Raw genomic sequence first — 18,171 nt, 5'->3', positions numbered from 1 at the left:
ACTTAGTGTTAGGTCGGAGGTTGGACTCGATGATCTTGAGGTCTCTTCCAACCTAGAAATCTGTGATACTGTGATACTGTGATCAGGCCCTGTTGTGTAGCCCAGTCCACACAGTTTCAGACTCAGATCCAAAGGGTTTTGCTTGTCGCTCATGCTGACAGAAACCAGAAGCTCCATGGAAGTTAATCATATAACTTAAGTAGCCTAATTTTTTAGTTAGATTGACTGGGCTGACTAATGGTGAATGCCACATTTTATTTCCCGGATTAGTTACAACGTGTATAGGTGATAGCTGGATTCAGGACCCAGGGCTGTGCAGTCACTCAGGAGACTGCTATTTATAACATCTATCATTAAATGCTGATTTCACTTCTGAATAAGTCAGCTAAATCAGCACAAGCAGCAACCAATGCGCTTGCCCAGGGCCCAGTGCTTGCGTGACTTACCTCCTTCTGTAGAATTTAAGCTTCAGCAAAACAGGGTAGTGAGGATTTAGCAGACAAATTACTCCAAAATCTTTGTGATAATGCAGCCTGAGAGTGATGTACTGAGAAGTCCTCACCCAGCCTCACCAGAACCTGGATTTATAACATTCTGGGCTTATATACTTTAATGTGGCTCTATAGCTCCTTAACTCTTCATTTACACTGCATTAGTCTTATTAACATAAGTACCGATCAGTCTCCAAGGTACCAGTGCTATGTAAATGCTGTTAATTTGGCGGTATATAAAACCCACTCTACTTCAAAAATATTTACAGCCTCCGAGGCTGTGGTTTCTGTAAACAGAGCACTCCAGCCCCGGGCTACAGGATTCAGACTCATCCCTCTAGTACTTAGCTAAGCAAATGCTGAGGCCTTCACATCTCTTATCTGCAGTTCAGCAAAGTTTCCCTAAAACACAGGTCTTGGGGTTCACTGCTCGTGTTTGGCCCCTGCTCCAGGCAGGCTGCCAAGCATGGCTTAGGGTTGCTCCCCAGAGGGCACAGGCAATGCCACTGACTGCAGTATTTGCCAGGTGGGCAAATATTTTCTGGGAGGGAAGGATCAGACCTCCTATCACCCCATCTATCTGCAAGGATCGCAAAAATGTAGGGATTATTTTAGCTATAAACCAGTAGAGGTCACTCCGCCCAAGTAAATCCAGTGCTACCGGAGATATTGGGCCACCAGCAAGAGGGACAAGACTGCTTACTGGGAGAAGGTTTGATGGGACACAGGGTGGCAGAGCCCAGGGATGGGCTCGTGATTCCTCTGAAAGAAAAAGAAAAAAAAAAAAAAAAGGCAGCTATTTAAAGTTGAAAACCAAATAAAGGTGTTAGCGCACAGCTGCTCGGAAGGGCTGTGGGCTTTACACCTGCACAGCTGCCAGAGCTGCGGCTGCTCTGCACGCTGCCCCATGTGCAGCGGTTCTCTACGGTGCCAGGTGCCCCATCTCTGCAACCTCCCTGTCCAAATTGGATGATTCCTTCCCCGCGTCCCCACGAGCCGTGCCCTATTTCTGGCTGTTCCCGGCTCTCCGTAGCAGCCAGGTTTTACTGTGCAATATATAACTCTGTGGGTGAGAGCAGCGAAGGAGGACACATGCTGCCTCCTGGGAGCGGCAGGGTGGTATTGGCTGCGGAGCGGGTGAGGAGAGATCCTCGTTCATTATATCGCTCTGCTCCACAGCTCCCTGAGCTCCACCGCGGCTGCCTGGGGACACAACGGCTCTGGGTCTGCAAAGGGAGTGAGCAGGGAGCTCACTGCCAGGTGAGGATTTCAAGGGAAGCTAAGGGGGCAAAGGGCTGAAGTTTTGCATACAATACCTCTGATCCGCTGCGTCCTGATGGAGAAGCATCCTTGCACCCAGGTCCTTGTATCCTTGCTGTATTCAAGGCAGGTGTCTTCCTTTCTTCCCTCTTAGGGTGGGTACCATTGGAAAACAAATCCGTGTCCTGCCTGTCTTGAAACTTGTCTCCAGTACTGCAGGGTGAGATTACTGTACTCAGCTTGGTGTTACCTGGACAGGTTTCCCACGCCAAGCCCTCTTCCCAAGCTCTGTTCCCACTTTGAGCGCACGGGATGGAGGATGCTCAGCAGCATGGGAAGTGCTCGTGAGGGCTCCAGACCCAGCGCACACACAGGAGACAAATCCAAATTTTTCCCTGGCTCACTTAAGTGCGTGCCTGGTTTGAAGTGAATAAATAACACCTGAAAACCTCTACTGTTTAGCCTTGTTTCCAAACAGCGTGCTGGATCGTGGTGTCTATTACAGCTTGGTCCTGAGCCAGCTGAACAATTAAAGGCTAGTCCACGACTTCGAGGGGTTTGCTTCCAGCCTCAGTATTTGCTAAAATTTAGAATCACACTATTTCCACCGTTATTATTTTTACCTTGTAAAACAGACTTTATTTTTCTTCCTGTAAATTTTGTGCAATATACATGTATATACCTATAGAATACACCTCAATAAAAAGTTTTTCTTCCATACATTATATTACTTTTTATTTAATGTCATGAAAAAATCAGACAAAGCTTTTGTCCTTAAATAAACATTTCTCCCTCCCTTGCCCTCCCTTCCTAGCTGACTGGTCTGAAAGAGGAAGTTTTATTTAGTTATTTTCTTTTCTTTAAAAAAATAGAAATTACAATCTTACAAGACAGACATTCAATGAGAACAGAAGCATGTTCCTAAATCTAAAAAGTAAAACATTTCCATAAAACCTGTTGGTATCTACAGGTAGGTATGTGTGGAGGGTGTTAAATGGAAAAAAATAATTTTCCATTTCTTCCTTTCATTCATATAGATAAAAAATAACATAAAGCCGACTGAAACTTTATATATTTTCTCTTTTGCACCAACATTCACAAGAATATATATTATATATATTTTATCCATTTTTATACACAGTGTGAGGGTTCTGGAGGTGGAAATGCACACTCAGCTAAATTGCCATAGCGAACAAACAAACACAAAATTAATCTTCATCTGGAAAAGAGCAATCCCTCGCAGCTGAGGTCACCCTGCTAAAGGGAACCATTTCTCAGGTCTTTTTGAAAATAAAGCGGCAAAACGTCTGGCTGCTGGTGGGATGGAAACGTTTCTCCGAGACGCTGAGGACCGAGCACTGAGCGAGTCTGGGGTCTCAGGGCTCCACCGCAGCCTCTCCACTTGTCACATGCAACACCGGGGCAAGGGAGCACGCAAATCTCCCTTTTCCAGGCATTTCTACCCGGGCTTTTTTTGTTCTCCCTTCCCCTTAAAGCTCAATTCCTCGCGATGCCAAGCCGCTGTCTGTTGGTGGCACAGAGGGGAGCACGAGGGACCTCAGCACAGTGACCACGGCCCTGTTTATTTGGGCAAACGCGGAGGAGCGAGCCGAAAGCAGGGGCTGCAGCCAGCACAGGTGCCGCAGGGGCTTCGGTGTGCTGCTACCATCCCTTTCGACGCACACCACCTGCCCCAGGGCACCTGCCCAGATCCCTGGGCACTTGTTCGGCTCTCAGATGGTGGCACAATGGGCACCAGGACCCAAACTCCCCTCCTCCTGAAACAACAGTTGATCCTCTCCCACGGAATAATTTAATCGATGAGGGGGCTCGTTTAAAGAGAACATAAAAGTGCAGGTTCCCGCAGTTTGGCAGGTTGAGTTACTAGTGTTTAATACTTCCAGGCTTCCCTAGATTCCCACGCCGGCTTTTATTGCTCAGAATCCCAAATCTCTCCCATTAGATAGATGCTGTAAGCAGGAAAAACGCAGCTCGTGGCGAGGGCTCAGCCTTTTCCTGATTTAAGGTGCTTTCTTGGTTTCTTTGCCGATGAAATGAAAACGGTGACACTGACCAGTCGTGCATGTTGGCTGACAAATACCAAGGACGTGAAGAAGGGTGTGTGCTTTTTTTCCCAAACATTTCAAAACATCCGCAGCTATTTCCTCTGAGAAAGGGATCGCTTACCCTCTGTTTCTGCAGGAGGGCAGAGACCCCTCTGCAAAGCACATTCATTTTCTCGAGTGCTTTTCCCTAAGGCCTGCCTTCCCCGGAGAGAGGAGCCAGGAAGCGAACAGTGCTGTCGGAAATGATTTTTCAAAAAGGCACAACCCTCTAGACGAAAAAGGCAATACTGACTTCTCACTTCTGTCAAGCTTCAGGATCCGAGAGGGCAGGAAACAAGCACGGCACATCCCCACCCCTGCTAACACCGCGCTGGAGAACAGCGCATTGGCACTCGGCACTGCATGGGGCCGCTGGGACGCTCGGCAGCCTTCACCGGAGACGTGGGGTCTACCGACATCGGGGAGAGAAACGAGGCTGATGAACTCCAACGCGCTCCAAAAATCAGCTCAGACGGTGGTTAACGAAACCAGAAAGCGCACAGCTGTGTGTGGTGGATGGCGGTGGCCAGGGAATAGCACAACCCCAAGTTTGTCTTGGCCTTACACCGAAGCAGAAATCCCTTCGCCTTCCTGGCGAGTCTTCCCTGATCGAGTTTGGTCCATGTTCTTCCCTAGGAGGTCTTTTAACTAGAAGCATGAATATCCCCTACATCACTAAGAAAGCTGCTCGTTTGGTTTAGGGTGTGCAGTTACAGAAATGAAGGTCTTCGGCTCACGCTCGGTGATGATCCAAACTGCCAGAGGATGTGGTTGGACGCATGAGAAATCAATAGGAAGCGAGAAGGAGCTTGGGATTTTAGCCCTTTGTCAGCAGAAAACAGGGCTGCCTTGTAGCAGGTTTTTCCCTTGTTGCTTTTGGCATTCGCTGCAGGAGGAGCAGGAACAGGGACTGAAAAAACCACGCGCAGAGCCTGGCCGGAGAGCCCCTCGAGTGACCCTGCCAGCATCACACCACAAAACTGTCCCTTCTTTGCCTTTTGGGCCTCCCAAGCTCGGAGCAGCACAGCTTCCCAGGAAAGAAATAAGGACCTTCCGCTTCCCTCTGTCCCCAAAGAGGGATTTCACCCTGAAAAAGCCCTCAGGTTCTGCTAAGCAGAGAATAAACAGTTCTAGAGAGCTCCCGGGGGGAAATCCCTGGGTGCAGCTCGACCCACGGCAGAGGCAGTGCTCCTTGCGGACACAGCAGCGGGACTGGCTCCGGGCTGGGAGGAAGAGGAAAGGCCACAGAACCTCCTCTGGGTGCTGAGCCACGGGGAATTTGGAAAGGTCTCGATAAGAAAACTAAAACTGACAGCCAGGACCTGAAAGAGCCGCCGCTCACAGCATCGCGCAGGGACCGGCGCGTGGCTGCCTCTGGGGTGCGGCAGCCAGGAGCCGAGATTTGGCCACAATCACAAGGGCAAAGCCCCTCTCGGGTGCTCGAGAAAATCTGCTCTGAAAAGCCATCCGGACCGGGGAGGGGGCAGCTCGGCCACGCAGCCCCAGCCTTTGGGCAAACACCTCGATGGAGGGCACGGAGACCCTGCAAAGCTTCTCCCCCACTGCACTGGGCCTCCTTTCCCTCCAAGCAGCCTGCTCTGCAGCGAAATCCTGCGCTGAACCCCCCCAGCCATGGCTGGGTCTTTCTGGGCTGAGCTCCTGAGGCTGCACCCATGGGAGAAGGACTAAAGAGAAGCCTCTGCCTGCGCCCTCTCCTCGGGTCCAGCTGGGAGCCGGCTGCTGCCCCCAGCTGCCTGGCTCACCCCTGTCCCGATGAGTCTGCATTGCCCCTTCTTCATCCCATGCCTTGTGTTTGGGTTAAAAAAAAAAATTAAAAAAATAATAAAAAAATAATATCAGTGACAGAGTGCAGCTGGAACCGCGGGAGGGACCGTGCCACGAGCACAACGGCGTGCGTGTGGCATGCACTCCCCCGGATCCATGCACCACAGGGAGGAGTCGGTGCCTTACCACTTACAGGAGCGTCTCCTCTCCCGAGCGGAGATTTCACATTCATTTCATTAGTATGGCAAAGTCAGTTTGCTTTTCCTTCAAGGTGCTTTACATTCAAGAGCTATTGCAATCCACAGCAAGGAAACGGAGCTGGGGAGATACCCCGCCCCCCCCAGGTTGTCTTGGGTTTGATTACTTGACTGAAACAAACCGCCCCAAACCTCTGAAGTTCAGTTCGTCCACAGATCTGGGGAGCGAGGAGGCGGCTGGTGGCTCCCAGCCTTAGCTCTCCCGCGGGTCGCTGTACTGAAGCTCCGAGTTGAAAACCTCCTTATAGAGGGGTGGGAAGTTCACGGCCGTCTCCGGGTGCAGGAGACGGAAAAATTCCAGCTTGTCCAAGTGCAGGTTGCAAATGGTCTTCATCAGGGGCAGCTTGGAAACCATCTGCAGGGAAAGAAGGAGCCGGTGAACGTGGGGTTCCCAGCCAGCACCCCACACGCTGCTGTTCCCCCTCCCTTGGGGCCGGGCGTTATCCCCACGGAAAACGGCCGCTCGCCAGCCCCAGCGGGGCTCCCCGCGCCGTTGGCACCGCTACCTTCGAGAGCTTGTCCTCGGCGGAGTGTTTCTTCTGGATCTCGTGCTGCAGGGCCACGTAGATCTTGTCCTGGAGCTTCTGCACCTTCCTGGATTCCGTCAGCCAGGGGCGATCTGCGGGACACGGCCGGGTCAGTGCCGTGAGCCGGTCCCCACCCCGCACGGCGCCGGCTCCTCTTGCTCTTTCCACTGCCTTTCCTGCTCCTCGGGGTGGCTTTGGGGATGGTGGGACAACCCCGCAGCCCCTCCCCGTGCCCCCCGCAGCACAGGCGGTGCAGCTCCGCCATCCACCGAGGAGACCTGGCCTGGCAGATGCCTTTTTAGATGTCTTTTTTTTTCCCCCCCAATCATTTTATTTAATCACTTTTAGATGCCTTTTTTTCCCCCCAGTCATCCGCCGAGGAAGCGGCACTGGGATTTAAGGGTCAGCTCTCCCCAGCTCTGGCACGAAACCCCCGGCCGGTCCCGGCTGCGGCGTCCCCCCCACGTCCCCACGCACCCGGGGAGAGCAGGACGGCGGCCGTGAAGAGGGCGAGCTCCTCGTCCGACAGCTGCAGGCGGCACAGGGTCCTCCCCAGCTCAAAGACGGCACCGATGAGGTCGTCGCAGCCTAACGGGGAAGAGGGGGGCGTCACGGCTCTGCATGGCCCCCGACCTCTCTCGTCCCACCCTCTGGAAAGCTTTCAGAGAGGAGATGGTCCCCGGGCGGAGGATCGCCTGCATCGCTGGGCTTTGGGCTGGGATGGAAAGCGGGTACCAGCCACGGTGGGCATCAGAAGCAAACGCAGGGGGCGTTCATCCCCTCCTGTCCCCACGGCATCTCACTTCGCTCCCGAGCCCTGCTGGGATTTGTCCCAGTTTCACGTGGTGGCAAGCCCCGTCCGGGTATCAAAAGGAGAGGAAAGCCCCGAAAGAGAGGCAGCAAAGCGGCTCTTACCGAGTGACTTGAACATTTGCATGCCGCCGAACTTCCCCTCGAAGAGCACTGTGTTGTTTAAGGGGTTGAACGCGCGGATCATGCGGATCAGGAGCACCTCGAGGCAACCTGACATAGGCAGAGAGACAGCAGACGAGGGAGGGGAGGGGAGGGCAGGGGAGGGTTCCATCATCCCAGGACCAAATGAAAGCAAGAGAAAAGCCCCCAGTGCAAGTTTGACGTCCGGATTGTTCATTTCCAAGAGCACAATGGTTATTCCAATAAATCCAGTTTGGGTTTGGGTTGTTGGTTTGTTGTTTGTTTTTTTTTCCCCATATTTTTTTTTATTTTGGTTTTCAATTGTGACCACAATATTTCACCAAAGGGAAATATTATCCAGTCATTCAGCAGCCAGAAACAGGGATCGATCAATGTCATGGTGGAGCACCAAGAGAGAAGAGGGTGAAAACAAAATAAAAAGAAAAACAAAATGGAAGGAAGAAATGAAGAAATGAGTTAAAATCCCATGTGCTGGGCATGGCCAGGTCTGAGCCTTGTGGTATGGCACCCTGCCAGTCCCTGGCTGGGAGAAGAATCCAGTCTTCTCCTTTTCTCTCTCCCTGCTTCATTCTGTGTTTGGTACCCCTTTTCCCGGGGGAGGAACCGCTGTGCTCCTATAAAAACTGGCAGAAAGCACACACACACACAAAAAAAAAAAAAGCCCAGCCATCCCATTTCTGGTTTCTGCAATGCTCTCCTCCCGAAGGTCTTGGGCTTTCCTGGAAGAGGTCATGTCTCACAGAGGCTTCCGGGGAGCCTCCGTCCCCGGTGCCACGTGCAGACCCCTCCTGGCACAGGGATGCTGCTGAGCCCCCGGAGCCGAGCCCGGGGGCAACCGGAGCAGCGAGGCTGGGGGCTCAGGCATGCTCGGGAGGAAAGAGCACGAGAGGAGAGCATCAGCCGAGAAAAGAGACGGGATCTGCCCTCGCCACGGCAGCTGCCGCGTGGGGGAGGCGCTAGGGACGGCCGGGTGCCCGGCTCTTACCGGCTTTGAGGAGGATGATTTGGTCGTTCTGGCAGAGCTCCATGAAGCCGTCGATGCGCTTGGCGAACTCCACCACGTACTGGATGGCGTTGGAGATCTGCAGCGAGCACTGCTGCCACATGGCCTCGCAGCTCTGCGGGCACAGTGGGGACATCCCTTAGGGCTCGCTGCTGCCCCGTCGCCACCCCGGACCCCTGTCCTCCCACCTCCCCACCACCCGGGGCAGGGAAGGGACCCTGGGGTGCTCCCCGGTGCAGTGCCACCCACGGGCAGCGGTGGCACTAGGACAGCCGCTAGTGCTAGGACCCGCTCGCGGCGTGGCACTCACCTTGCTCTGCAAGGCGCGGATTTCCTCCGGGGAGTACAGCGTCCACGCCAGGCGCTTGAGCTCCTCCGCTGTGTACTGGCAGGTCTCCAGGTGCGACTTCACCACGTTTTGGGCAATTTGGTCTGCAAAGAGGTGGCAGCGGGTGGTGAGCCGCGGGGACACCGCCAACCCTGCTGTCCCTTCGTGCTGGCACTGTTCCCTCCCAGCCCAGCCTGGGCGTCCCCTGGGGGCTGCAGGGGCTGAAGGCTGGAGGGGGAGAGGGGCTCATGCACGAGGATTTGAGGACAGATTGGGTGTCCGAGGGGCAGAGGAGGGGATGCTCTGCACGACCTCAGCTGCGCCAAGCTCCATCAGCGCTCAGCCTGAGGAAGGAAGCGCCCGGGGCCGCTCTGGCTGGGTCTGCCTCTTGCTGCCAGCGTGCCCAGCACTGCACCCCAGGCTGGATGCGTCTGCCCGTGCGGTGCTGAGCACGGTGCTGCGCACACCATGCTGAGCATCACGCCGGGGCTGCACGCTCCGTGCGTGCCCGGCACCGTGCTGGGGCTGGGCAAACACTCACCGATCTCAAGGACGGAGATGTCGGTGGCCAGCTGGCCGCCCTCCAGCGCGCCGTGCGCGAAGAGCGCCGGCTCCAGCATCAGCTCGTAGAGGGACTCCTGCTTGATGAGCGTGGCCTCGGCCACGTCCAGGCTGGACTGGTCGGGCGAGGGCTGCGCCGAGGCCAGGAGGTCGAGGTTGTAGTAGGTGCTGCTGCCATCGGGGGTGAGGGGGAAGTCGAAGAGGAGCCCGTCCGACAGCGTGGAGATGTCGTCCAGGTCCGAGAGGCCGCTGCTCACGCTGGTGGTGTAGACGCGGCTCAGGGGCTCGGGCTCATCCTTGGCGCCGCCGCTCTGCTCCTGGCTCTGCTGGTGCTTCTGCACCTCGGCGTAGAGGCTGTCCCGCTGCTTCTTGGACATGCGGCCGAACTTCACCGCTGACGGGGAGGAAAGTGCCACCACATTAGGGTGCTGTCACCACATCAGGGCAGGACAGGTCCCAGCTCAGCGCGGCGTTTAGAAGCCCCAACCAGCACCGGGGCCCCGCTGGATGCATCCCCTGCCCCAAACCAACCCAGGCTCAAAGCAAACAGCAGAGGTTGGAATTTTCCCCTTAGAAAACGCCAAAGCATTTCTCGCTCCCCATTTCCACGCGCCCTCTCCTCCAGCCCCGTGGAGGAAGCAGCTCCAGCCTCGGCGGCCTCGAGCCTCCACGGGAGGAGCGGGGACGGCCCCGGGCGCGACTCACCGTCGCGGGACATGCCCAGCGCCAGGCATTTCTGCAGGCGGCAGTGCTGGCAGCGGTTGCGGTTGGTGCGGTCGATCAGGCAGTTCCTCTGCCGCGAGCAGGAGTAGCTGGCGTTGTTCTGCTGGCTGCGCCGAAAAAAACCCTGCGAGGGACGGGAAGGGGTTGGGAAGGCGCCCGGCGGGGCGGCAGCGCCCGCCCGGCCCGAGCCGTGCTCACCTTGCAGCCTTCGCAGGTGATAACGCCGTAGTGAATCCCCGAGGACTTGTCCCCGCAGATCTTGCACGGGATCACCTCGATTTGGGCTGCGGCGGAGGAAAGTGGGGGGGAAAACCACAAGGTTAATGACGGCGGCCGCTGAACCAAGGAGACCGCCCACCCCTGCGGCAGCCACAGCTCTGTGGCTGCTGGGAAAACTGAGGCACGGCCGTGCCACCCGAGGGCCGGACCCAACAACAGGTTGCCCCTTCCTGGATGAGCCTGCGGTGATGCTCACACCTTGGACAGAACCCCAAAAAGGCCCACCCAGGGCATGGGCACTCCCATGGGGTCCCCCATCCTCTCCAACAACAGGAGATGGGCAGAAAAGCCTTTTCTGGCTTTTCTAGCACAGCGTACTTGTACACCAGCCCTCCCTGAACTCAGTTTTGGGATCATTCCCCTTATTTCTTGCCCGATGTGTGCATGCTGGGGGGGGGGCAGGGAGCACCAAGGACACCCCAGGCACAGGGAGCACCCCCATCCCTGCAGCCACAGGCACCCCCCTGCCAGGGGTCCGGCCCAAGCAGAGGACCTGGCCCCCCACCCAGACCCCCCGGCAGCTCGAGGACCAATATAGCAATCGCTGGCTCAAGGTCCCGGCCCCTTCCCCCCGTAAATCCGCTTCCCTCCCTGCTTCTGCTTCGCTGGCACTGAGCTGCTAATAGGCTTCGTCCTCCTCATTTTCCAGCTGCCCCAGATCCGGGCTGGCGCTGCCCCCCCAGCGCTCCTACGTGCCTCCCGGCATCGCTGCACCCTCTAATCCCCGCTCCGGCCCCCGCGCCCCCGAGGGTGCTGTGCAGCCACCGCCGCGCCAAAATAAACCCCGCGGCCAGATTATGGGTATTTAAAATCTCCTGGGCCTGTGCAAATCCCCGGTGTGGGTAATTCCCTTCTGCCTCTCTCCAACCCTCCGAGCCACCATTTCTCATCGAGGGCTGCGTTTCGGGGGTGGCTCCTGACAGTCACCCCGTTCCAGCCCGCGGGAGGCTGCGTTTTGGTGCTGGGCTGCACGTGGCTGGTTACGTCCCCGCTGCGCCGCCTGACTTTGTGCCCGCTGGGCTTGTGCTGGGGTTTCGGGAGCACCGCTCGCCTGCTGATGCGGCCACCGCTGGGCTGGAGGCTGGGATGAGGCACAGCGGGGTCTCACCCCCATGTCCGTGCAGGATCGTGTCCCCACACTCCTCCTGCGTGGCATCGGGCTCGTCCCCGCGCTGCGCCATGCCTCCGTGGGTGACAGCCCCGGTGCTGGTGTTCCTGCCCGCTGCCTCCTTCACCCAGTGACCCAGAGGCCGGCGATGTCCCAGTTTCTCTCAATGGTTTGGGTGAGGCTGGGTTTGGTCAGCGCAGCCTTCACCCTAGAGTGGGGCAGCCGGGCTGATGCTGGCCCCGTCCATTGACGTCGAGCGCTCTGGTCAGATCCCGCCCCAAAGGCACAGGGTGATTTCAGGGCTTTTCCCGAAAGGGGTGATGTGCGGGCAGGTGCGGTGTGGGGCATCCAGTCCCAGCCCCCTCAACCTTTGCACTGCCGTTGTAACCCCTGGGACCCTATCGTAACCCCATGGCATCACCCCCTGTGACTGAAGCACCGGGATGGCGACACGCGGCCACCACCGCCATGCAGGTGGCCTCCAGTGACCGAGACAACCCCAAATTTCCCATCTTTTGCTGCAACCTGTGCCCGACAAACCACCACCGCCTCCACTCCTGCAACGCCGCGATGTGCAAACCACAGGGACCCCGTCCCGCCCTGACACCCCGAGAGCGTCACGGGGGGCAGAGGCGGTGCCACCATCGCCATGGGGGGGATGGACAGAGGTGGTGCCACCCCCGGCAGGAAGCGGCGTTCGTTATGCAAGGTTAATTGCAGCCGCCGGGAGCGCCCGGGTGATGCATCCTCCGTCTCGCCTCGCCCTCACGCCCGCAGCCGATACCCGGCCCCCAGCGATTTCGGCACCGCGTGCCCGCTGGGACAACCGGGCTCAGGGTGGCCCTGGAGCCCGCGGGGCAGAGCCCGAGGTGCCCATGGCCACTGGGTGCTGCTTGGAGAAGCCCTCGCTGCCAGCCCCAGCGTCTCCCCGCTGGCAGAAATGCTCTCCTTCCATGGGATGGTGTTGGCTAAACCCTGGCCCCGAGCCCTGTCTGCACACCAAAACTGGAAAATGCAGCCTCCGAGAACGGCAGCCCCGGCGTTTGTGGGATGAGGCAGAGGGGACGATGCGCTCCGGCCTCTCCCCAGGCCGAGCGTCACCTCCTGACCCCAAATTTTCCAAATGGTCCTAAAGGAGAAACCGCCAGCGATTATGGCCGTGACGAGCCTCTTCAGGCTCTAATTGGGAATACGGCATCCTGCTAATTACACCCGTGTGCTCACAGCGAGCACCTGACCCTCTAATGGGACGTTAGGCCCAAATAACTGACGTGGAGATGCAGCCGTAACTCCGGCGTGATGGCAATTAAATCCGAGAACAGCTTTTAATTGCTGTTCTGTTTGTAACCCCTGGCTGAATCACCACAGCCCGGCCCCCCCCTCGTGCCTCAGTTTCCCCATCGAGGGCCATGCCAGCTCCTCCTCCCCAGCCCCGGCACCAAGCACGCACCGCCCAGGCTGGGCTACAGAGGGTTTTATTCGGGTGGGGGCGAGCAAACTTCCCCCCCCTGGCAGCAACACAGCGTGCTGCGTGGGCTAAAAACTAAAAAGGGGCCACAAAGCAAAAAAGGGTTAAAAAGAAAATTTCCCAGCTGGCAATTAAAATGTCCCAGCCGCGGTATTTGCTCTCCTCCCACTGTAAATATTTCTTGCCCAACTCCAGGCCCGCTGCCACCGGCTGTCCCTTATGTAAGTGCCACCATCCGGCCATCGGGCTCGGCCACGCGGTGGCAATTGGCCCCGCGTCCATCCCTCGAGCCCACGCTGCTGGAGTCCTCCTGTCCCACTGACACACTTTCTGCTCCCGTACCGCGCTTGTGTAACGCCGCTGGCCGCGGCCGTTAACCCTTCCTGCGGGCTGGGGACGGCGGCAGCACCGGGGTGGCACCGAGGCGGACACTTTGTGCCCACGGTGGGCTGTGACCCGCTGCCACTTCGCACGGGGACTTTGGGGGTGACGCCGTGAGCCACCCACAGTGGCACCCATTTGCCACCCAAGTGGCACCGAGCTGCAGCACCCCGTGGGTGCCCCCTCCCCGTCCCTGCGGCGGCCGCCGCGCACGGTCCCCGTGGCCGAGGCCCCGCGTCAGCCACGTCCCCTCCCGGGCAGGCGGCTCCCACGGTTTCGGCAGAGCCGGAGCCGCCCTCCCCGGGGCAGGATTCGGCTTCCACCCCGCGCCAGCACCACCCGCCCTCGCCTCCGCCCTGGGGCGGGCATCGCGCCCCAAAGCCAGGCGGGCCCCACAGCGCGTGCGGCAAGACCCGGCCGCGGGTGGCCCCATCCCTCCCCTCCCCTCTATTTTCTCCCTGCCGGGGTGGGGGCACCACGAGAAGCTCAGCACTGCACCGAGACCTGGAGGCTTTTTGGAGCTGCCCCCCCTCAAGTCAGATCAACGGGGGATGGTTGTGGCCGGGGGGGCGAGGGCTCCTGGGGGGGGTCTTTGCAACCCCCGCAAGAGGAGCCTGAAGATGCCCTGGTACCCAGGGTGAGCCCAGCGCATCCTTCAACCCACAGCATGGGGCCAGGATGCGGCCTCCCCCCCCATATGGTCCAAACGAAGCGATGGCAGCAAACCCACCACCAGGGCACGGGTGTCCCTTGACAGCTGGGGAGTGGTTCCAGGCATTTTGGGGGTGGCTCTGCCCCTGCCCCAGATACCCCCTTGTTTTCCAGCACTGCGTGTGGGGCACGCGGCCTCCGCAGCGCCGGGCTCATTACCCAGCGAACCTGCTGGGAAAGTAGGTCTGTGCCCCATACCGCTGCCGCGATCGATGCGATGCGCCGGCCGGGGCACCTCCGGGCAGGGGAAGCGAGCGGTAATTAACAGCTCCCCCCATCCCCACCGAGCGCACGGGGACGCAGCGGCTCCTTCCCTCCATGGGGACACGGGGGACCCCTGGACCAACAGAGTCCCCAGTTTGTCCTCCAACCCCAGCGCTGCCCCCAGGGCCAAGCGCTGGATGCTGCTGAGCTTCCCTGGGTAATTAGCCTTGATTGCATCAGGTGAAGGCGGCCTTGGGCAGGAGTGTCGGAAAAAATAAATGCAGGGAATTATCACCTGTTCAGATCTGCCGGGCGCTTTGTTTGTAAACAAAGCTGTGGCACCCAGCACCTTCAGCATCCCGGCAAAAGGAAATGAAATAAAATATTTCGCCCATCGGCACCCCTATGCTGTGGTTGACCCCAAATGGGCTGGGGCGGTTCAGAGCGCCCGCCCGGCACGGCCCCATCACGCTGAGCAAAGTGTGGGCTCCGGGCCGCGGGGTCACCGCCACCGTCACCGCGCGGCCGACTGCTCCGGCTCAATAAGGAAAACTCAAGTTACGCAACCCTGGCGCTGCGCCGGCTGCGAGGCTGGAGGTGGGAACGGGTTTCTTAACCGATTAGCAGAGATTTCGTGGAAACTTTCGGCGGCAGGAGGTCCTGAGAGGGGGCAAAGCAGGGTTCGGATGCGCTCCTCCGCCTTCGGGGCGACCCCAGTGCCTTCGGCACGGCTGCACAGCCAGCGGGCTCGCCAACGCCGGCACGGTGCCGGCCTCGCTGCAAGCCCAACCCTGCAGGCGCAGCACTTTGCACCTTGGCTGGCGCGGGCGGTGGCATTGCTGCGTCTGAGCAGGACCCACATCTGAGCGGGACCCACGCTGCCACCGCCCCGGGTGGGGGAAACCAGGCTGGGGCAGGGGAGCCCCCCCTACAGCCCCGCAGCTAAATCGAGGGGGATTTATCTCTGTGGGGCTAAATAAAGGCGGAGAGAGCTGGCGCATCCGATAAACAGGGCAAGATTTAGACCTCAGCAGCTCTTTAAATAGCCGCTGCCGAGTCCAAAGTTAAACCCGGCGGGGAGGTGGGGATGCCGCGGGGTTAACCCGCTGCCACCCGCCGCCGCGGGGATGAGCGGCTCTGTCCCTGCGCCTTCTCCCTCCGGGCACCACTGCCGCTGCTCCCTGGGGTTATCGGGACTCGCCCACCCCAGTGCCAGGGTCCCTGGTGCCTCCATCCCCACCACCTCTCCGTTTTGCTTCAACGCCCAAGAGTGACTTTGGGGCCTGGCCAGCTCTTGGGGACAAAACCTTTGGGACGAAGCGCTTGCTGGTGCCACACAGCCACGGGGCATGGCCCCATCCCAGGGATTTATCCCCGCAGCATCACTAACACGAACCCATCGGGGTCCTTCTCCTGCACCTTGCAGGGGCAACCGGCGCCCGAGGATCCCAAAACCCATCCCGCGGGATGACAAGCTGCCAGCAGCCGCCTTCCCCACCCGCCTTATTTTCGGATGGCGAAGGGCAGGGTGATCCCGCCTGGCGCGGGCACAGCCGTCGCATGGGAGGCCATCGGGTGCCGCCGTCCTTGCCCACGCCAGCGCGCGCACGCTGCCCGAGCGGGCAGGGAGGCTCCTCCTCCGCCCTCGCTGATTTTCCAATGACAGATCTAGGTCACTAGGACAAGTTGGAGAGGCTGCCGAGCCACCGCACGCTCCGAGCCATGCCGCTTGCAAAACAAGCAAGCGGGAGAGCTGGAAACCCTATAGGATTATACAAGGCAAAGCCTCCGGCGCAGCCGCAGCGCGGGAAGGGCCGAGGCGAGGAGCTGCCGTAAGCCCCGGGGAAAGGGGCAGAGCGGCGGCTTCGGGGAAGGAAATGGAGATTGAATCAAGGCAGCGTCACCATGCGGCATGCGGGCTTCGGCGAGAGGCAGGGACCCCGCGCCCAACAGGGATGCGGGAAAAACACCTGATGGGGGAAACACTGACTTCATGGGGTTGGCCCTTAATTAGGGCCAACATGCAGTAATTGGGGGGGAAAAAGGAAAAAAAGGAAAAGTTCACCTAGCTGCTAATTAAGCCTGGTGCTGGCTGTGCAAGCGCTACGTAAGAGCCCGGCACTGTTATCAATTAGGCGGGCGCTGATGCTTCTCTCCGTGCTAATAAAGGTGAAATCCCGGGATGTGGCGGGGCAGGAAGGGGACGCGGGGGGCTCGCCCTGTCCTCGCCAGCCCCACGCGCTCCGTTACACAAGAGCGCAGAGGGAGGAAAACCAATCTGAGGAGCTCGAAGACGCGCATCCCCGCAGGCACAAAGACAGCAGACGCAAATCCACGCACGGCGCAACTTCAGACAAGTCCCAGTGGTGGTGGAAAACCAGGGGAAAACAAAAAAAAATCCTATCCAAGGGTGTCGTGGCACAGCCACGCTCCCATCAGGTCCGGCCACCGCTGCGTCACCGTCACCTCCCCAGGCACCGGCTCCATCCCGCCAGAGCCTTCCTCCCCTCCATCCTCCTCCTCCGAGCTTTGCAAAGGAACGGGCGAGAGGAGGAATTGGGCGAGAGGAGGAATTGTGCGGGACGGTGGATGCAAGGGGGGGGGGGGGTGAAAGCCGCTGCCGGGACGAGGGCACCCAGAGCGGGCTGCGGGGAGTCGGGGGGGGGCCGGACTAACCCGAGCCCCGGTGGGAACAACATCTTGCCGGGGAGATTAAGGGGCTTTAGGGCGAGGAAAAGCTTAAGCGCGGGGCTGAGCCGGCGTCGGGAAACGAAGCGAAATAAACAAGGATTTTACCGCCGGCGAGGAGAGGAGCTGGGGAACAGCGGGAGCGGCCCCGGAGGGTCCCGGGTGCCCTCACCCCCGTGCCCCCCGGGCCCCCCGCGTCCCCCGTGCCCCCCGTGCCCCCGATGGGGCAAACGCCGGCGGCCCCCTGCGCCCCGCTGCGCTCCGGCGGGGCAGACGCGGGGCGCCCCGGTCCCCTCCCTCCCGGGGCCAACTTTTGCCGCTGTCCCGTGTCCCCCCCCCACCCCGGGCTGCCGCCGCCCCCCTCCCAGCCCCGGGCTCACCTCGCATCGTGGCCGGCAGCGCTCAGGGGCGCGCCGGGGGGCGCATGGGGCGGCGAGGGGTCCCGGGCCGGGGCCGGCGGCTGCGGAGCGCGGCGGCACCGGGAGGCACCGGGAGGCACCGGAGGCTCTGGCACCTGCCCCTCCGCGGCGCCGCTGACCCACTTCTGCCCGAGCATGTGGCCGTTCACATGACGAGCCCGCGCGGCACCGCCCCCCCAAATCGGTTTCACTTCAAGCCCCACCTCCTGCCCTTCCTCCTCCTCCTCCTCCTCCTCCTCCTCCTCCTCCTCCTCCTCCTTCGCCCCGCCGCCGTGCGCTCGGCGATGCACGTCGGGTGCTGCCCGCTGGGCATTGCACGCTGGGTGCTGCACATCGGGTGCTGCACGTCGGGTGCTGCACGCTGGGCATTGCACACTTGGTGCTGCACGCTGGGCATTGCACGCTGAGCATTGCACACCGGGCGCTGCTCGTCGGGCGCTGCCCGCTGGGCATTGCACGCCGGGTGCTGCACACCGGGCGCTGCACGTTGGTTCATGCACATCAGGTGCTTGCTGCACGTGGGGTGCTGCATGTTGGGTGCTGCGCGCCGGGTGCTCAGTGCTGCCCGCCCATGGGAGGGCCATGCCTGGCCTGGCTCGCCCAGGCACGAGGACGTCTGCGTGTCCCACTGAGTCACTGCACCGCGGCCCTTTGCACCATTCCCTGCCCGGCCCCGTTTGGCACAGGGACGCGCACCTCCAGGCGGGCTCCCCGAAGCGGGTGCTGGCATCGGGTGCTGCTGCTGCTGCTGCTGCGTCCCTTTGTGGGTGATGTAGAAAGCACGGGCACCTCAGCGTCCCTGTGCCACCATGCTGCAGATGCCGTGGTCCAAGGGGACGTCCTGGCTGGGAGAGCTGCGAAACCTTTGGGGGCAGTGAGCTATTCCCACCGTGCTTCCTCCTCCTTCCCGCTTCAGTGC

At 59.7% G+C, this 18,171-nt stretch overlaps 1 protein-coding gene across 1 annotated transcript; it reads right to left on the bottom strand.

The window, feature by feature from the left end:
* Positions 1–2,367: 2,367 nt before the first annotated feature.
* LOC308181863 (nuclear receptor ROR-beta-like) lies at positions 2,368–18,171 on the bottom strand. Its single transcript, XM_080565605.1, has 10 exons — positions 17,214–18,171; positions 10,193–10,278; positions 9,977–10,118; positions 9,252–9,665; positions 8,693–8,814; positions 8,365–8,497; positions 7,341–7,448; positions 6,903–7,013; positions 6,405–6,517; positions 2,368–6,253 (listed from the first exon to the last, which is right to left on the bottom strand). Exons 1-10 carry the CDS (start codon positions 17,218–17,220, stop codon positions 6,092–6,094), a joined length of 1,398 nt encoding a protein of 465 aa, XP_080421731.1. The 5' UTR covers positions 17,221–18,171; the 3' UTR covers positions 2,368–6,091.

This window comes from Anser brachyrhynchus (genome assembly GCF_964034855.1).
Source record: "Anser brachyrhynchus genome assembly, chromosome: 23".
In the NCBI taxonomy this organism is placed as follows: Eukaryota; Metazoa; Chordata; class Aves; order Anseriformes; family Anatidae; genus Anser; species Anser brachyrhynchus.
The sequence above is the reverse complement of the archived record's forward strand: the minus strand, read 5'-3'. Positions and strand labels throughout refer to the sequence as shown.

Excerpts from the sequence above, each read along its gene's own strand:
- LOC308181863 (XM_080565605.1), bottom strand. Across the intron at positions 10,119-10,192 it reads TCACCTGCGAAGGCTGCAAG|GGTTTTTTTCGGCGCAGCCA; the intron begins GTGAGCACGGCT and ends CGTCCCTCGCAG. Across the intron at positions 6,518-6,902 it reads CGCCGTCCTGCTCTCCCCGG|ATCGCCCCTGGCTGACGGAA; the intron begins GTGCGTGGGGAC and ends CGTGTCCCGCAG.